This window comes from Gopherus evgoodei, chromosome 18, assembly GCF_007399415.2.
Source record: "Gopherus evgoodei ecotype Sinaloan lineage chromosome 18, rGopEvg1_v1.p, whole genome shotgun sequence".
NCBI classification, from domain to species: Eukaryota; Metazoa; Chordata; order Testudines; family Testudinidae; genus Gopherus; species Gopherus evgoodei.
Genome location: NC_044339.1, coordinates 2,304,298 through 2,324,255, shown reverse-complemented (window position 1 = coordinate 2,324,255; position 19,958 = coordinate 2,304,298). Strand labels below are relative to the sequence as shown.

The following is a 19,958-nucleotide window of genomic DNA, read 5'->3' as shown; positions in this document are numbered from 1 at the left end:
GCACAGACACCTGGGAGAGGAGCTCTGCTTTCTGGCCTCTGCGCTTTCTGCTGGGGTCTGTGGGGAGCCTGGGGCCAGGCCTGGATTGTGCCACAGTCCCCAGGCTGGAGCTGGGAGGGCACCAGGCCATTCCTCCAGGCCTGCTGGGCTCAGGGGGGCAGGGATTTTCAGGGACCCCAGTCATCCCTTACTAGAATGTTTCCCCTCAATGGCTGGACCACACAAGAGGATAACAGCCTATTGCTGCTGCTAGGTAGTGGAGCTGATCCTGTATCTTCCATGCTAGAGGGTCATGGCACTGAGTGCTCTGGGTCCATCCCCCCAGACAGCCCACAGGGAGGAGGTGACAAGTTTTATCTCTAGTCTCTTGGGAAGCTTGGTTCAAATCCCAGCAGCAGTGTCCCAGGGAGCTCCATGCATTTCACACTGGGGGGGGGGGGGAGAAGGGCTCTCAGTTCCACCTGTTCAGCCTGGATGCAAGACCCCTTTGTGTCAGGGCTGCGCCCCCAGGAACGTATGATTGGCAGAAATCAGTCGTGGCAAGGGGGGCCCCGCAGCCATGCGGCGCTCACAGCTGCCCTGCTGCCCACACACAGCGGAGGGGTTGGGAGGGGGCACGAGCAAGTGCTGATTCCAAGGTGGGCAAGGGTGCAGTCTGGGGGGGTGCTGCTGCCTGTTAAAGCCCCAGGCCAAGTGGCACCATCCAGGCTGCAGTAGGGGGTGGATCAGGCTGCCTGCTGGCTCCCCGGCTCACAGTGGGTCTGTCGGGGCACTTCTGATTGATTATTGATGGCCACCGCTGTTGTGATTGGCTGAGGATGTGGCTTCGTGCCTCCTCCCAGAGCCAGCCGGCCGTGAAGAAAAAATATTTCCTGGGGCCAGATTGCCCTCTCCTCCCCCCGCCACCAATGTCCCCTGTGCATCTCTCGCCCCCCCAATCAATATCCCCTGTGCACCCCCGCCAGTGTCCCCTGTGCACCCACACACACAGCTGGTCACACACCCCAGAGTCAGGGACGTGCATGCACACAGCTGATGTCACACACTCACAGTCAGGGTCACCTCCCCCAGCTTTTTTTTCTGGTGACCAAGTTGAAGAAAATGGTTGATGCCCGTGACCCAACGGAGCTGGGGAGGAGGGGTTTGGGCTGTGGGAGGGGCTCAGGGCTGGGGCAGAGGCTTGGAGTATGGAGGTGTGGGCTGTGGGGTGGGGCAGGGAATGAGAGGTTCAGGGTGTGGGAGGGGGCTCTAGGCTGGGGCAGGGGGTTGGGGTCTAGGAGGGGATCAGGTCTCTGGGCTGGGGGTACAGGCTCTGGGGTGGAGCTGGGGATGAGGGGTTTGGGGTGCAGGAAGGGGATCTGGGTTTGACGGGGGCTCAGGGCTGGGGCAGGGGATTGGGGCGTGGACTTACCTCGAGCGGCTCCTGGTCAGTGGCGCAGCACGGGGGCTATGCAGGCTCCCTACCTGTCCTGGCACCGCGGACCGCGCTGCGCCCGGGAAGTGGCCAGCAGCAGGTCCTGCTCCTAGGAGGAGGTGCGCAAGCAGCTCTGTGTGGCTCTCCCTGCAGGCACCACCCCCACCAGCTCCCATTGGCTGGAAACCAGCCAATGGGAGTGCGGAGCCGGTGCTCGGGGCAGGGCCAGAGTGCAGAGCCCCATGGTTCCCCACCTAGCAGCCAGACCTGCTGCTGGCCACTTCCTGGGCACAGCACAGTGTCAACACAGGTAGGGACTACCCTGCCTTCCCTGGGCTGCACTGCCAACGGGACTTTTAACGCCCGCTCAGCGGGGCTGACCAGAGCCGCCGCAGCCTAGCGCCTGACATTCTGCCACCTGGTACAGGTCGCAACCCACAGTTTGAAAGCCATTGGCCTAGAGCAGGTGTGACATATGGACCTGGGGAGGGAATCCCACCTGGGGGGTCAGACCCATTCATTTCTCCAGCTTGTCCTGCCATAAGATCCCAATGACCTGACCTGAGCGTGGGGCTGCAGCCGCGTGGGGCCAGGATATTAGTGCTCGGACAGAGACACTGCAACAGCTCCGTGGAGTTCAACAGCTTCATCCATCACCACCACCATTCGATCCAATCACAGAAATTCCATCTCTCACGCCAGTTCCCAACACACAATCATCATCCAGTCACTGCCTCAGGCGCTCACACCACACCCTGCTACACACACACACACGATTCTGTCATGAGTGTTGTTAGTAACAGTCAGGGACAGGTCGCAGGCCATAAAAATTCACTGACGCCTGTGACCTGTCCCTGACTTTTACTACAAATACCCAGGTGGGGGGGAAACAGTCCGATTGCTGCCGTGGATTTGCATCTGCTCCAGCCCCGTCACTGCTCCTGCGCAGGGGCTGACCCACCCTGGCTGCTACTCCGGCAGCTCCTGGGCTGCCAGCTGGCCGGCTGCTGCTCCTGCTCTGGTGGCACTGGGCCTGACCACCGGCTGCTGCCCCAGCCCCTTGGGTGCTGACCTAACCCCAGCTGCTGCTGCAGTCCCACTGCGGCTCCAGCCCCACCCCAAAAGACGTCACAGAATCGGTGACAGAACTGTTCTCTTTTGTCATAGGGATCCACTCCCCCCATTACACATCCTCACACTCTCTCTCTCTTACCCCACCCCCGCACTTCCGTCTCTGCAGTGCCCCACTCCCCTGGCCTCGCCTTTGCCCGAGCTGCCTCTGTGCCCCCAAGACCTGTCCCGGGGCCATCCCCAGCCCTGGGGGACTCGGGGCTGCTGGTTTTGCTTTCTCGGCCTGAGCCAGCAGCGGGTGACGTAAAAGGCAACACATTTCATGTAATTTCCAGGCCCAGCAAAGTAACCTTGTGCAAGTAGCTAGGAGCCTAGGCCGTGCTGTTCCTTTATCCCCCCAGCTCATCTTCACTCCTACGGCCACAGTCACCGCGGTGCAGCCCGAGGGCAGCGCAGCCCCCACCTCCCAGCCATCCACCACCACTGCTCAGGTGAGAGACAGCCCCCTCGCCTGCCGCTCCTGCCAGGGGAGGGGAGCCCCTTGGAGTGCCCAGAGCTGGCCCACGCACTCCCACCACGGGGTGCCACGGCACCTTCCCTGTGACTGAGTTTGTGGTGGGGATGTCAGTGCTGCGACGCAAGGCGCTGGCCGGAGACATGGGGCATGGGCAGGAGAGGCGGGTGTCATGGGGAGGGGCCACGGGTGGGAGGCGGCAGGTGCCACAGGGAAGGCCTTAGCGACTGGGTGGCTCAGAGTGGCTTTTCCATTCTAGCCCTCTCCAATCCAGCTGTGCCCAGGGGTGTCTGAGCTGGTGCTGCCAGAGACTTGTGGGGCCATTTCCCGGTGGCTATGTGTCCACCCTGTCAGTCGCTCTCTGGCCCCCCAGGGGCTGTGCAAAGGGGCCGATCCTGCCAGCACAGCCCTGTCCCGTCCCTGGGATGCGCGTCTTGGGGGCTGTGTCTGGGCCCCATGCTGAGGCCTTGGAACCTCCTGCACCTCTGCTCCAGGTCCAGAATTTGGCCATAAGAGCCCAGCAGACAGTAGCACAAGGAGTGGCTTCCTCCCAAGCCCAGCAGCTCCCCACCCTGGCCATGAAGCCAGCTCCAAGCAGCAGTCAGCCAGCCTCCAACACTTCTCAGGGCAAGGCCGTGGGGCCAGCTCCTTCTGTGGGCACCAAGGGCAGCCAGGCTGAGCAGGCAGCAGAGCACTTTAAAAAGGGAGACGGCGGCGTGCCCACCAGCATGGACAGCCGAGGGCACCCCATGAGCCGGACGGTGACACCGGTGACTACCCACCCACTCATCGCCCCAGGTAAGGCCCCCGGCATCCTGGGTGAGCGGGGTTGGAGGATGGGAGCCATGCTGTGCACAAAGTGCAGAGTGGTAGAACCTCTGACCAATGTGGCTGTGCTGGGTGGTGATGTGGTGCCAGTTCCCCACGGTGGTGGGCGGTGCCAGTGCTCTATAGAGAGGCTGCAGTGCCACATGCAAGTACCTGGTGGTGAAGCCACAGTGCTATGGGCCCACGCTCTGCTGTGGTCCTGCATGCTGGTGCTTTGTGGCCCAGCGCAGTGCCGCATGCCAGGGCTGCGGTGGTGGGTGCTTGTCTTCTGGGGTCAGACGCATCATGATGCCACACTGTGATGTGGCTCAAGGTTGTGCCAAAGTCCCTTGGTTGTTTTTTGCTGCAAATGCCACACTCTGGCCGGTGGGGCATGCTGAGGGACGGAGTAGAAGGCTCCAAGGGCTGGGAACATGAGTGCATCCTTGAGACTGAGGCAGAAGGGATGAATCGGGTGTGGGTAAGATGCTGGGTCCCTTGGCTCAGCCCAGTTGCCAGTCAATCAGAAGATGCAGGCCAGAGCGTGACGCTGATCTGTAGCCACGTGTGTTCACATTTGCATGTGATGACTGCTCAGACTCTCCAGCTGGGTTGGGTGGGCAGCCCTCAGCAGTGCTGGCTGCCTGCTCTTTGTCCCACAGCTCAAGCACGTGGACCTGTTGCTGCTCACTGGGGGTTGCTTGGTCGTCCCTCCCTGCTGCGTGCCAGGCCACTGGCCAATGGCAGGGCCCGGTGTAGTCTGTCAGGATCTGCCCTTTGCCGGAGAATCAGGCCCTGGAATCTCAGCTTTCCCTCCAAATAGATGGTTGAACTTGGGAAGTAGGAGCTGTAAGTGGCACAGGAACGTCTGCCTGAGTCTGCAGAAAGCCTGAAACAGTGGGCCAGCTGCTCAGCCCAGGATTCTCTAAACTCAGCCAACAGGAGGCGACAGCTGCAAAGGAAACCGCTGCAGCTCCCTGATTCCAGGGCTGGTTCTACAACTGCCCTGACTCAGTACACATTACAGGAGCCAGGGGTCTGCACTAACCTACGTCAACAGCTCCCTGGGTGTGTCTGCCAGCTAGGAATTGCTGGAGCGCCGTAGTGCTGACACAGCTCCTATGCTGGGGATTGCAGGGCAGGGGCAGTCCCCAGCAGGGGAGATTGTGCCACTTTCCAAGCACAAAAGGTGCCAGGTCACAATATGGGATGAGGCTTAATAATTTGGAGCTGTTCATCTAAAAGATGTGTTGACTCTGAAACCTAATGATGGCAATTTAACTCTTTCACTGCTGAAACCTCCAGCAGATGTATTTATCCCAAAGTCCCATGCCACCTCCCAGTGCCAAAACCTTCCACTTCCCTTCTGGCCCCTAGGGTACAGTAACGCCTGGTCAGTGCAAACATCTGAGGCAGATGAAAAATGGATGCTGTGGGACAGCCAAGAATGAATTACATTTAATACCAAAATAAACTGCCCAGGGCTTCTGCACTGACCATCCCATATCCTGTCACATTGATTACTGTCCTCCCACCATTAATGTGATAGATGTGGCCGCACCATTGCCAGCCAGAGAGCTGCCAAATCTTGGCTGAGTTCAGTGTGGAGAACATGCTCCCTTGGCTCTTGAGCGCATGCTGTGTGGTTGGTACCCTGCACTCTGTGACCCTGTCCCCGCATACCCCCCGCCCCCCTCCTACCCTGGGAGAGCCATAGTGACCGTTTCCCAGACAAACCCTGCATCCACACAGAGGACCAGCGCCATGTGGAACTAGAAGCCGTTTAGCACCGCCTGGCATGCAGGCCACATGTTCAGGGAGTTGGGGCAGGGGCATGTGTGGTAGTGACTTGTGAAGGGAGAGGGGCAAGGGTACTGGGGGAACTTTCTGAGTAATCCCCACCCCAGAGAGCCCTCCAGAGGAGGACAAGGGTTGGCCACGGATCATTCTGGGAGGAATGGGGCCTAGAGCAGCATCTAGCCAGTCGAAGACACTGAGTGAGCCAGAGTGACCGGAGAGTGGCACCTGGGGGCAGGAGACAGGGATTGAGCCAATGTGTGCCAGGAGCAGGCTGCAGACAGGAGCTGGCTGCAGGGGGAAGCCCCAGATGGAGCAGGGGCTGGGCTGGGAGAGGGAGAGCAGCTGAACACGGGGGGAGGCAGTTGGTGGGGCTGGGACAGGTTCAGGCAGTGAGTGCCAAGCTGAAGGAAGAGCAGCCTGAGCTGGTAGTTGGGCCAGCAGCTGCCTGGAGGAAAGCAGAGAACAGTGTGCAGGAGGAACCTTGCACAGAGACACTTGGATGGGGCCAAGCCAGTCAAACTGCGGCCCTGGGGACCCAGGCCAGCCTCAAGCGGAGTTAGAGAGGCAGCTTGGCCAGGAGAAGTGTGAGGCCTTCAAGGCTCCCCCCGCGCATGGGCTGCTCCCATGAGCCCAGTGAAGGGGAGGTGAGCTACCCCGCTGGAGGGGTGCAGAGCTGCTCCCAGGGCTTGAGAACATGCTTGATGTGATGTCGCAGCCTGGCTGGTTTCCCACTCTGTACTTACCCACCGGGCACTGCTTCCTCCTGCCAGTGGGGCTGAAATGACACTCACCGCCAAACCTGGGCTCTGAATTTGGAGACCTGCCATTGGGGCTCAGCCGCACCCCAGAACATTTCAGAGGCAGGCACATGTCCTTCTGGCTGACTCTGCAAGGAGCTTGCTGCCTGGTGTGTCTGGAGGACACGTGAGCTGGTGGTAGGTCACTGGATGAACATCTGAGGAAGCTGGAAGCTGCAGATTGTCAGCTTGAAAGCAAAACCTTCCCAGTGTCCTTTGTTCTGCATCACAGGGGAGGTGTTTGGGACCTAAGTTCCCTCTTAAGATACGTGCGTGTGTGGCTGTGCAGGAGACTACCAAGAGCTGTGCACGTAAGTTCCCCAGCCCTGGGGCTGCAGTGCAGCGAGGAGACATGCCTCCCTCTCCCAGCTCTGGCACCCCAGCCCCAGCGCTGCTGTGGTGGGGAGAGATGCTCTACCCAAGCCCAGGTGCTGCTGAGGGGAGTCCTCTCTCCCCACTGCAGCCCCAGGGAAGCCTGCACCCCAAACCCCTCATCCCTGGCCCCACCCCAGAGCCCACACCCCCAGCCGGAGCTCTCACCCCTCTGCCCCCCAACCCTCTGCCCCAGCCCTGAGTCCCCTCCTGCACTCTGAACCTCTTGACCCCACCGCCACCACACATCACCTCCATATTGGTGCACATAGCAAAATTCATTCCACATACGGATGGGAAAAATTAGAGGGAACATTGTTTGGGACACCTGGTTTCTGCAGAGGGCGGCTCTGATCTGGACGGAGCGGAAACCACCTTCAGTAGCAGAGGTGCAACACTTTGTTGGTTTAACTTCATCTCCCAGATGAGCTGCTGGATTTGCAATGAAAGTGAAGCCTCTCCATGGACTTGCAGAGGAGCAAACTTGGTGCATGGGAGGAAGCTTTTTTGGGATTAAAGAGCAGACTGATGTCCGCACCAGTTTTGGTTTCCTATGATCCATAGCCACCAGTCATATTGCAGGCAGATGCAAGTGAGGATGCTGTGTGCACTGTTCTTAATTTGCAGCCTTCTGCAGTCAAGGAGAAGTCACGTATGCCAGGAAGGCGCTGTCCAGGGCAGAGCACGGGGACTTGACTCCTAAGAGTTGCTGTCTGTTGGGACATTTACCAGGCATTTTGGAATCCCTTTACTGGGAAAGCAGGTGCTGTTGAGCACTGGCCATAGATAACTCCCTGGCTGTGAACTTCCACCAGCCAGGACAGGTAGGCTGCTAGTTCCTTTCCAGCCTGTGATGGGGTGTTCACCCCACCCTATCCTGAAGGGGTTAAAAAGGCTCAGAAGGGCTACTTGGCAGGATGGGTGGCACCTGGTGCTGTAGGCTGGACATGCAGCCCTGATTGAACCTGAAGCCCAGCTGGGCAGGAACAGGCTGGGCTTGTGTAAAGCCAGGGAGCGGAGAGCAGAAGGGGGCTGCAGGGGGAGAGAGTTGGCCCTCGCTCTGAGTTGAGAGAAAGGAGGAGGACGGAACCTAGGAAAACAGCAGCAAGGAGTGAGGTGGCAGGTACCTTAACTGCTGATTGTAGGGTCCCTGGGCTAGAACCCAGTGTAGAGGGCAGTTCTGGCTTCCCCTACCAGCCATGGGGGTGGCACAGCCAGGGCGGTGGACTTTGAAGAGTGCCTGAGGCACTCTTGGTTAGAGAGACTCTAACACCCTGCCAGGGGGGGAACTCTAGTGACCTAGCCCAGAGCCAAGGCACAAAGAGGAAGTGCTGTGCGAGATTGGGAAAAGGGGGCTGAGAAACCCCCAGAAGTGGTGAGTGATCCCCAGATGAGCCCCAAAGAGGTGCCAGCCCAGCGAGTGGAGCAAACCCTGTGACATGGCTCCAGACTGAGCATTTCCTGGGCATGTGGAATAGTGCTGCTGTGGTGCCCTGCCTGAAGAGCTCCTGAGCAGCCTTGGCGCTGGGATGTGAGCGCCCTGGATGCAAAGGGGAGGCTGAGAAGGAAGGAAGAACGGCTGCTGAACCAGGACTCCTTGGAGGAGCTAAGAGGCAATTCTGTGGCTTCCCCTGCAGGCGCACAGACAGAGCCAAAGCATCCCAAAGAGCTCGGCCCGAGTTGCCTCTGCAGAAGGGTCGACTAGCGTGTCACGCACAAGGGAGGGAGGGCGGGCAGGGGCCTTCGCAGTCAATGCTTCCTCCAGCTCTTCCACAACAGGAAGATGAGGAGCCGCCTGGGAGCTGACCCATAGGCGGCAGGTTATATACGTTCGTAGTGCTCGGGCGTAGGAATATTCTGGGGGCCCTGCTCCAGCAATATTTGGAGCTGGGTTTCTCCTTCAGCCCTGCCTGGATTGGGCCCCGGCCCCCGCAGGCCTCCCCTATGCCCCGCCGCTTCCCTGCCTGGAGCGGGTCCCAGCCTCCGCCTGCCACCCCTCCCCCTGCGTGTCCCCCCCCACTGCGTCCCTGCCTGAAAGAAAGCAGCAGGTGCCTCTCCTGTGCCTGCTCTGCTCCTGGAGTAGAGCGGCTCCCCCGGCAGAACTGCTGTCTGCTGCCCCAGGGTCCTAGTGCCCCCCACCCACTAATGGCAAGGCAGACTGCCCTTACCCTGCCCTTCTGCTCTAGCCCTGAGCCTCTCCAACACGCCAAACCCTCATCCCCAGCCAGAGCCCTCATCCCCCTGCATCCTAATCCTCTCTTGCAGTCCTGAGCCCCCTCCTGCATCATGAACCCCTCATCCTCAGCCCCAACCCTCATCCTCCCACACCCTAATCCTCTGCCCCAGCCCTGAGCCCCTCCGCATCATGATCCCCTCATCCTCAGCCCCACAGCCCTCACCCCTGCACTCCCTCTTATCCCCAAACTCACTCCCAGAGCATGCACACCCTCCTTCCCACACACCCCTTCCCACCCCCAAACTCCCTCCCAAAGCCTTCACCCCTCACCCCCTCCTGCATACCCACCCCTGCCCCAGCCTGGAGCCTGCACCCAGCACCCAAACTCCATCCCAAAGCCTGCACCCTGCACCCCTCCTGCACCCTAATCCCCAGCCCAGGACCTGCACCCCAGATCTACCCCCCAACCCCCTTCCCAGAGCCTTAGGCAGGTGGGGGCAGAGTTTGGGGGGATGGAGTTGGGGGGCAGGTTCTGGGCACCACCAAAATTTCTACAAACTTGCCACCCATGAGCTGACCCGCTCACCCCCAAACCTGCAGTCACTGTTTCTAGCCAGGCTGGTGTCTGCGTGTGCCCCTGGTGGGGGCCTGGGGAGGGGATGGTGACGGGAATTTTCTGGGGAATTAAGGTGTGTTAGGCCTGAATTTTCTGGGCTACTCAAAAGCTATTGCCCAGGCTGCCTGTTCCACCAGCTCTGGCCTACCCCTGCTGGGGTTGCTTGAGGTGGAGGGACCCGGCAAGCACCTCCTGTGCATGGCAGCAGACAAACCGTCCCTTTGCATTCCAGGCTGGGACTGCATCTTTTCAGTGTCACTGACCCATGTCTCCAGCTACCATGGCTTCTCTTCCCCTGCCACCCAGTGCCCACTGGCCTCTCCCCTGCCAGCCGTGGGCCCAGAAGCCATTATCCACTGGCCGCTTGTCCTTCAAGTGCTCTCTGGGGGGGGGGGGGATTCTGGGCTGGGCCTTTCAGTGGTTCAGCCTCCAGGCAGGCCCCCCTGTCAGTCCCTGGGTTGAGGCTCCCCTCTTTGGGCCCACATGGCCTGTCTAAGCTCTGCCCAGCTCTCTGGGTCTATTGGGCCCTTAACTAGACTCCCCAGGGACTGCAGCAGCTGCATCATTGGAGACATCTTTTTCTGGGGCCTCCCCAATGCGAATGACTCCTTGTGCCCTGCTATGGGCTGGATCCCCAGCCCCACCTTGCTCAGAGCTGCCCAGTGCCAGCCTGGTGCCAGCTCTGCCTCGTGCCAGTTCCTGCTCTGTTTGGGGCTCCCTCATTACCCCCTCCCAGAGCAATCAGAGAGTGGGGAGGGGCCTAGCTGTCCTAAGGGGGCAGCAGGGGGAGATGAGGGCACACATGCTACTGCTTGTAGTGGGCTGGTGCCCAGCACTTGCCTTATGCTGGTGCTCAACCCCATTCGCTCCGTACTCTCTGCGCATGCTAGCCTCTGTGCTCACCCTAGGGCTCCCTCCCCCTCCTCCTCCTGCCTCCCCCCACACCTGCCATTATTGGCTTCTGGCTGCTATTCTTCCCATGTGGTGGTTGGTTGCTGTGGAAACAGCAGCTTTGCTGTGGGGTATAAATAAATAACAGCCTCTGCAGGAAAAGAGCTGGCAAAGGGGGTGGGGGGGACAGCAACCAGCCCTGTGCGAGCCCCTCTGACCCCCTCTCCCATTGTGCTCTTACAGGCCTGGGGGAGCTGAGGCCCCTCCGGCTCTTCCCCCTGGGGGGCATCTCCTCTCTGTGTCTCTCTCTGGCCCCAGCCCGGATGGGGCTTTCACAGGCCTTGGCTAGTAGCCAGAGCAGAGACAATGGGATCCAGGCCCTGGTGACGAGTGGGAGTTGGCCTCAGCATCTGCTGCTCCGGAGATAAGATGCCTCCTGCTGCGGCAGCAGCTGGGCTTTAGCTCCTCCAGACAATGACTGCAAACCTGAGCGATAACTGCAAACCTGAGCCCTGCAGGGGCCTTGCATTTGGGGGTCTGACTCAAAGCAGACCTGTTAAAGGGGGCAACAGAGTTTGGGGCTGAGACTGCCAAAAGCAGCAGATGTGCTCAGGTGGGCTGAGCTAGAGTGGGCAGAGGGGCTCCCTGGGCAACAGATGGCACTTGGCTGCCTGTAGGAATCCCTCATTGCTTGGAGCTGCCTGCGAGGATCTGGCTGGCTTGCAAGTGGCATTGCTGTCTCCCAGACCCATGGGCCTTGCTGCTTGCAGCCAGAGAGGCCTGGCTGGGGTGTTCGTTAGGGGATACTGTTATTGCGCTCATTAATTCTTTGCACTAACAACCTTGAATCATGTTACAAAGATGGGGAAACTGAAAAATTGAGGCAGGTTCATAGAAGAGCCACTAGAATGACAAAAGGATTGGAAAATATGTTATGTAGTTACAGACTCAAGAAGTGCAGTCTATTTCGCTGGTTCAGAAGGCTAATGGGTGACTAGATCACAGTCCATAGTGCCTATCTGGGGAACCAAAGTTTGAAAATAGGGTTCTCTTCCATCCAGCAGACAATCTAACATGATCTAGTGGCTAGAGGTTGCAGCCTGACAAATTCAGATTGAAAATAAGGCCAGATTTTAACAGGGAGGGTAATTAACCAGTGGAACAACTTACCAAGTGTTGTGGTGGATCTCCATCACTGGAAATTGAGATTGTATGTTTTTCTAAAAGCTACACCCTAGTTCAAATGGACATGAAGTCAGAGCAGTCCTATGGCCGGTAGTATACAGGCAGGCAGACTGATTATTGCAGTGGTCCCATGCAGTCTTATGAATGGCCTCATCCATAGCTAAGAGGGGCATAGAATCCAGGACCCTTGATTACCTGGCTGCTGCCTGGGCCACACGGCATCTTTCTGTACCTTTGGTTAGGAGCAAGAGCTGTGTCTAATAACACTCTGAGCCTGCGTCCTGCAAAATAAATGGCTCAAACCTGTCTGGGTTCTGGGCTGGTGCATATTTACTACGCTTATGTTAACCCCATGATATTATGGGGCAGCTTTAAACATGGTGAGACAGTGCTGCAGGCTAAAATGGGCTTGGCATATATTTGATCTAAACGAGTGAAGTGCTGTGGAACTGCTAATTATATTCTAATGAAGTGTATGTGTATCACTGCCCTCTATTGGAACAGATCAGCATTACTTGTGTGTCATATACCCTGTAAGGCTAACGGAGAGGTTTTTTTAGGGCTGGAGGTTGTGAATTCCACCCCAGCTGTAGCCAGGAAGTTGTGTGTACTGGCTATGTGTAGCACAAGGAAAGTCGGAGGAGCTTGTGGATTGGCTACATTGCTGTTATTACCTAGCCTGTGGGGCTGAGGCCCAGCCAGGTGGGACCCACTCTAAACAGTGTGAGAGAGCCCTGGGCGCTGCCCAGCAGTGGAGAGTTTTGGTGCAGTGTGGCCCCACCCACAGTGGTGGGTGAAGTGTCTTTAACAAAGTATCAGGGCCCAGCGGGCTGGGGGTGCTGATCTCTGAATAGGGGTGTGGTCCAGCCCGAGGGTGGGGGGCTGTGTGCAGTGAGCCCCGTGCCCTGGTCTATGGAGTTCTGAAGCTTGAGCCCTAGAGCCCTTGAGCTGTGGCTGGGGTTGGGGTGCTGAGTTCTGGAGCTACCCAGGGTCTCCCCAGCTCTCTCGCTCGCACTAGTAAATAGCAGCTGGTTTAGCTCCCTGGCACTGGCCCCACTTTGTCCCCATCTGTGCTTGGCCGACAAGACCTGACCCCGCCTGCCCTGATCACTGACCTGGCAGCTTTGGAAACACTACCATCCCCCCTCCTGGGCTGGGGTTGCCATGGCAACTCCTCTTTTTTGTAGGCATTTCAAGTAGAAAAGCCAAATCTGCATTTAAAAAGTGTGAGGGGAGCAGAGCTAAAGGGCCTAAGCCAGCCCAGTCCTAACCCCTGCCTGCCCTGGGGCTGGGCACTGGGAGCAGCAGGAGGCGCTGAGGCCTTCCTGGGTGTCCAGCCTGGTGAAGGAAGAAGGGGTTGAGTTTGAGTCCCTGGCACTGCAGCTCCCCCTGATCCAGGCCCAGGAAGGACTTTGGCCAGGTCTACACCAGCGATGTTGTGCTGGTTAGCTTTGCTGGCAAACCCTCCTCACTAAGCCGCAGCTTAGCCGGCCAGGAAGTGCTTTGGCTGGTCCAGCTTAGACCAGTTCAGCCAATGAAATAACCCTCCAGGCAGGGACCCTGTCCCCCGATCCCTGCACCCCACGTGATGCCCAGACAGGGACCTTGCCTCCTGATCTCTGCACCCCACGCGGTGCCCAGATAGGGACCCTGCCCCCTGATCCCTGCACTCCACATAATGCCCAGACAGAGACCCTGCTACCTGATCCCCGCATCCCACGTGGTGTCCAGACAGGGACCCTGCCACCCGATCCCTGCACCCCACGTGGTGCCCAGACATGAACCCCTCCCTGGGCCCACACCTCCAGCTGTTACAGGTTGCTGGACTGGTTTGTCTAATTCACAAAGTGGAGAGACACCTTTAAAACCAACTTGGCTAGTGCGAGCTCGTGATCTGTCAGTGATGGCACAAAATGCAGCAAACCCCGGGGTCCTCTGGGGCCTGCATGATGGCTGGGAGGGGTGACTGCCCTGCAATAGTGTGGGGGCATCCCTCTCCCTTAGCTGCTCGGGTCAGAGCATGTGGCAGGGGAATGGGTCTGGGTTCTCTGCCAGGCTCTAAGCCAATCTCACGTGCTCTGGGGCTTCCCCAGCTGGGGGGTGGGGAGCAGCTGAGCATGCTGGGGAGAGCTGAGGTACTTGTCTGCAGGTTCAACGTGGCCCCTGGTTCAACTCCCAGGCTGTTGTGAGAGGACTGGATGTAGGCCTCTGCCCTGCCCTGCCTTGCCCCCCTGCTACACCAAATCCAAAATCTGCCCCTTCTTCCCCCAGCCCCGTCCCCCGGCTCAGGCCTGAAGGGTTCCCCAGAGCTGCCATGGCGGCAGTGTAGCCCCTTGCATCCCCCTGCCAGGCTGAGGCATGGAATGGCCCCCACTAAGTGTTGGTGCCTGGAGCTCCAGCTCTGAGGGAACCATCTGCTGCAGCAGCGCAGACTTAGTTCCTGGCTGCTGGATAATTGTGCAGTGGGCAGCCGGAGGGGAAAGGCCAGAGCAGCAGGGTCTACCCTGAAATGAGGGCAAGCCCCAGCCTGGCCAGAGGCAGCTGCTTTAACCGCTACGCTGCTGAGGATGTGTACGTTCAGCCTCGGTTCCTTCTCTAGGCCCTCCAGCCGTGGGGATAGGCTGAACTGGGGTTTGCAAAGCTCCATCCCATGCTCAGATGTGGGGCCCATGGATTCCAAACACACAACATCGGGGGCGTTTGGGTCTCCGGTTCCAGTTCTGGCCACATCTCTAGCTCCAGTCCGTCCCCCCCCCGCCCCAAGCCCACAGACCCATTCCGAGAGGTTAGTTTGGGAGTGGGTCTCACTGCCAGGGAGGCTGGGCTGGCTGAGAATAACCCCATGCCAGAGCTTTCCCAGCACCAGGCCCCTTGTGGCCCGTCAGCCCCCTGTAAACAACCAGTCTCCAGGTGTCATCCACCTGGCCAGCTGTCCCTTCCTGTGTGTAAAACCATGGAATCATAGAATATCAGGGTTGGAAGGGACCTCAGGAGGCATCTAGTCCAACCCCCTGCTCAAAGCTGGACCAATCCCCAAATAAATCATCCCAGCCAGGACTTTGTCAAGTCTGACCTTAAAAACCTCTAAGGAAGGAGATTCCACCATCTCCCTAGGGAACCCATTCCAGTGCTTCACCACCCTCCTAGTGAAATAGTGTTTTGTAATATCCACACTAGACCTCCCCCACTGCAACTTGAGACTGTTGCTCCTTGTTCTGTCATCTGCCACCACTGAGAACAGTCTAGATCCATCCTCTTTGGAACCCCCCTTCAGGTAGTTGGAGGCTGCTATCAAATCCCCTCCTCACTCTTCTCTTCTGCAGACTAAACAAGCCCAGTTCCCTCAGCCTCTCCTCATAAGTCATGTGCTCCAGCCCCCTAATCATTTTTGTTGCCCTCCGCTGGACTCTTTCCAGTTTTTCCACATCCTTCTTGTAGTGTGGGGCCCAAAACTGGACACAGTACTCCAGATGAGGCCTCACCAACAGGGCCTCCTAGAGAGGGGGGGCAAGTGGAGCAATTTACCTCAGGCCCCCATGATAATATAGTATTCAATAGTATGGCAACATTTTTTTTAATGGAAGGGGCCCCTGAAATTGCTTTGCCCCAGGCCCCCTGAATCCTCTGGGCAGCCCTGCTCACCAATGTCGAATAGAGGGGAATGATTACGTCCCTCGATCTGCTGGCAATGCCCCTACTTATAGAGCCCAAAATGCCGTTAGCCTTCTTGGCAACAAGGGCACACTGTTGTGATGCAGTAGAGACTGTCCGCATGGGGGATGGGAGAGCAGGGATGACTTTAGGTGAGGAACAGGACCTGAGCCTGTAATCTGAGCCAGGAAGCGGGGTGGAGGCAACACCTTTGCCCGGGAAGCTGGACAAAGGAAGAGAGCCAGCTGGAGAGGTTTTTAGTTTCAGGTTTGGGCTGGCTGGGAAGAGGCAGGGACCCCCACGTCTGGGGTCTAAGATCCTTGCCCCCCAGAGGGACCTGGCTAAGGGGCCTGGTTGTACCTACAAGCCCTGCTTGGGACTGTGTTCCTGTTGTCTAATAAACCTTCTGTTTTACTGACTGGCTAAAAGTCACAGTAAATCGTAGGGGTTGCTGGGCCGGGACTCCCCCACACTCCGTAACAGCTGTTGACTCATATCCAGCTTCTCATCCACTGTAACCCCTAGGTCATTTTCTGCAGAACTGCTTCCTAGCCATTCAGTCTCTAGTCTGTAGTAGTGCATGAGATTCTTCCTCCACTTCAGCTCTAGGTCCTCCGCTTAGATGCCCAGGTGCCTAGGGAATGCCCTTGAGAGAGGAAGGCTGGACAGTGGGTTCCTGGCACACAGATAATCCCTCAGCCCTGTTCTAAGCACCCTGAGATCCTCTAGCCCCGGTGGGTGGGGACAGCATTCCACATTGCAGTCAGGGAAACTGAGGCACAGACCACAGCATTGACCCATTCAAGGACAGAGCTGAGGTTAGCACCCCATTCACAGACCTGTCCTAAATGCCCTGCTCTCCTGACAGCTGTTACATTTGGCCAAGTAGCCATGCAAATACCCAGTGCAATCCGCTGTTTTCCCCCCGCATGGCTCCAGTTCCAGTGGGCTCCGTTCCCAAGTCCCTGGGGAATGTTTCTAGCTGCCCGGCATGACTGGCTCCGCTTGGAGTCTGCAATTCTATCTCAGTCTATCCTGCATCTGTACCTCACGGGGGATGGACTCTGGAGTCGGTACCTGACCCAGCAGCCCAGGTGATGGTGCAGAAGGCAGAATGGCTCCAGCCAGCTGCACCATCCCCTATAGGGCTGGTAGGAATCCCCGTGTCTGTGTGCCTGGGAAGCTAGCCCATCGTGGAGCTGAGATGAGAGGGAGAAGGCATTTTACCTTGTTGCTTTCTGAGTGGTACCTCCCTGCCAGGAATGGGGCAGGGCCTCACCAACAGACAGCACTTATCCCTACCCCACAGAGACCTGTGCTTATGACATGCAGAGAGATTTTAGGCAGGATGGGGAATTGTGCTCTACTGAAACTCCACACCTAAACCCAAGCTCTGCCCACAATCCCAGGGTGCCCTCATATTTGGAAATGTTTTGTGGTTGACAGTGATAACATTAAGCATTAGCGTGAACATCCACTGAGTGGACTGGTTCCTATTCCTTGTGTTCCAGCCTGCAGGCTCAGGCACGCATCATGCAGCGGGTCACATCCCAAAGCTTTCCTTTCTGACCAGCTGGGCTAGAAACAACCAGGCCGGAGGGAAGGGCCCTGGTGGCAGCAGCGAGAATTCAAGTGAATGGCCTCTGTCCCCATGGGTGACACGGAGTCAGAGGGGGCTCAGGGTCCCTGTGCTCTCCCCCTATTACTGTTCCCGGCCCTCCTGTCCCTTGCTAATGTGCCTGGGGGAGCAAGGGAGGGGCGCACCACTTAGGCAGACACAATAAAGCCGCCAGAGTCACGGTCCAGCGCCTCATGCCTCTCCCCAAGGGGAGTCTGGCCCCGGCAGTGCATGGGGGGAGGGGAACAGAAGCGGTGAGGCAGCTCGTGCCTGGGCACCTCAGAGGACGGGGGTGACCGTGCCCCCGGTGCAGCGGGAGGGGGATGGTGGGCGTGGCCAGCCCAGGTGTCTCTGGAACAAAGAGGCTAATGGTCCGTGTGGGTGAGCAGGGGCTGCGCAGCTGGGAGGGCGAAGGCCTCATGATGAATGGTTCTGTGCTGTGCTTCCCCCTCCAGCGTATGCCCAGCTGCAGCCCCACCAACTCATTCAGCAGCAGAAGCAGATCCAGCACCAGTTTGTGATCCAGCAGCAGCAGCTCCAGCCCAGGCCTCAACCTCAGCTCATCCAGGGCGGTGCCAACACCTCGCCCCAGCTGCAGCCGCTGCCCACGCCCAGCCTGGCAGTGCAGCCCAGCCCGCAGGTGCAGGGCCAGAGCCACCCCACCCCACAGGGCCCAGTCCCCCTGTCCCACCCACCACAGTGCCAAGCTTCCAGTCAGCACAAACCTAGTGCTAACCAGCCATACCAGCCCACTCTGCACACCCCTGGGCTCCAAGCCGTGGGCCCGGCCCAGCCAGCACCTGAGGGCGGGCCTCAGAACAGACACCCCGGGTGCCTGAACCATGCCACGCAGCGCAAGTTCCAGCATGCCTCAGCCGTGATCCTGCAGCTCCAGCCGGCCATAGGGACGGTGAGTGTGGCATGGCTGGGGAATGCGGTGCCAGCCACTGGGGGACGTTGGGAGATTCGGTCCCGGGTTTGGGTTTGGTTGTGACGTGGAGGAGGAAACGTAGAGATCTTACTGTAAATGTTTGATTGTTAACAGAGGCCCCCTCAGCTGGATACAGGATTCTTCTTCACTTCCTGGACTCAACACTTTCTGTGCGCTGTTAAACAGCCACCACGTCCTACCCCAGAGGCGCTCATGTTTCATGCTGGGCCACATGTTCCCTGTGGGGGGGAGCCCTGGGATCACTCCAGGCGCTGGTGGCCGTTACACTCTCCTTCTTGCCTGCCTCCCTGACAGCCTCAGCTCAGCATCCAGGAGAATGCCAGGAAAGACGTCCTTCCTGCTGATAAGAACCCGGAAAGCCTGCCAGCTCAGCAGTCGCAGCCACCACAGGCTGCCCTGATGCCCCCAGCTGCGCCCCCGGACCCAGAGATCTCTGAGGGCAGCAGGCCCCCTACTCATGGTAAGGAGCCTTGGCTGTGTAGTGGGGTGTTACCAGGAGCGGCTGCCTTGCCCATCCCCTGCTCTGAGACGTCTTGTGTCCTGGCTCAGACAAAGGGAACGGGCAGGGCCCTGCTTAGGAAATGGGGCAGAGCTGGATTGCTGGGGAGCGTTCAGGGTGAAGCTGGGGCGTGGGGGGAAGTTCCTGAGTGTATTCTGGGTGGCACCTTGGAAATAACCCACACCTCAAGGGGCTTTGCAGCCTCACTCCCCCATTGGATCCCCACGTGCACACCAGCAGCACACCGGGCCCATCAGAGAGGTAGAACAGGGGAGAATGCCCTGGTTGCAAAGATCCTGCAAGTGGGTCTCCCGTGCCCAGCCCAACAGACGAGCGTGCCACCACCGGGATGTGCACTGCACCGCGTCCATAGGCTGCCCAGCCTGCTCTGACTCACCTGGGGAGCAGCTCCCCGGCCGAGCTCCAGGTGGAGAGAGCGGTGCCAGCACAGGGGGTAAGAGGTGCAGGGAGGACGAGGTGAAGAGCTACCGGAGGCTGCTGCCATTGGCAGGAGCTGCAGAGGAGAAGGCTCTCACGGTGTGTGTGGGGCAGATAGCGGCAGATGTCAACATAGTTCCCAGACTCTAGGGCATCAGACCTGGCAGTGGGTGGGTCCTTCGGGCTGGCTCCCGAGCAGTGGTGCTTTGGTGCAAAGCAGGTTCTTAGATGAGGGGTTACTCCTCCTGCCGCCCCACAAACACCATCTGCAGTCAGTGCCTGCCTAGCTAGAAGACAGCACCATGGCTCTGGGCGTCCTAGAGTGACCAGCACTAATGGGTGGTGGTGCGGCCGGTTCCCCAGTCAGGGACTCAGTCATGCAGGAGCTTGCCTATGTGGTGATGCCAGCAGCATGGCGTGTGCCCTGGGCAGTGACACCAGCAGTGTGGGGGGCACTCACATGGGAATCCTAATGCTGTGGCTGGCCTGCCTGGGCAGTAATGTGGGCAATGTAGCAGGCCAACATGGGTGGTGGCATCAGCCCCATCCCCAGGCAATACCAAGGGTGCAGCAGGTTCCCTGGCTGGTGATGCTGATCCTGCCGTTACAGGGGAGCTGCACTGGTGCAGGTGCAGCTGAGAGCTGGCTGCTCCCATCTCTGGGGAGCCATGGCCCTGTTCATCCTGCAGCACAGGTCCCGTGCTGGTGGGTGCTGTGGAAGTGCCTCGGAGGGTGGATTCCAGCAGCATGTTTCCCAACACAAGAGATGGGAGCGAGGTGCTGTTGCCACATCTCGTCAAGCTATCGCCTTCTCCACCGTACTGAGCACTGCTGCTCTGAACCCCCTGAGAAGGTTCCCCTGGTCTCCAGCCTTGGGCTGTTTTAGGACTGCTGGCTGGGATGGGGCCCAGCACAACCCCAGGCTTCCTGCATCCTGGCTGTGAACTAGTGTCTGGGAGCTGTGATGAATCCCTTGCTCCTGACCCTGAGCTGGGCACAGCTTGGCATGGAGCATCTCTCCGTAGGGCAGGAAGCCCGGGCAGAGACATGGCCAGGGCACATCACTGCAGGGGGCTGCCGCGCTCGTTAGGCCCCGCGTTCGACCTGGCTGGTTTTATAAAGCCAGAGTCTTTCCAGGATGTTATTTTTTTGAATTC

At 58.7% G+C, this 19,958-nt stretch overlaps 1 protein-coding gene across 5 annotated transcripts in view; it reads left to right on the top strand.

Moving 5' to 3' along the window:
- Nucleotides 1-19,958, top strand: part of PHC2 (polyhomeotic homolog 2) — a 154,182-nt gene that overhangs the window by 112,385 nt on the left and 21,839 nt on the right. For 3 of the 5 annotated variants that reach the window (XM_030537305.1, XM_030537307.1, XM_030537309.1), the window contains 4 exons: nt 2,821-2,976; nt 3,494-3,797; nt 17,368-17,822; nt 18,159-18,324. In XM_030537305.1, the coding sequence (XP_030393165.1) occupies nt 2,821-2,976; nt 3,494-3,797; nt 17,368-17,822; nt 18,159-18,324 (1,081 nt within the window). The remainder of the gene's footprint in view (nt 1-2,820; nt 2,977-3,493; nt 3,798-17,367; nt 17,823-18,158; nt 18,325-19,958) is intronic. The other 2 variants (XM_030537306.1, XM_030537308.1) reach the window with 1 other exon arrangement.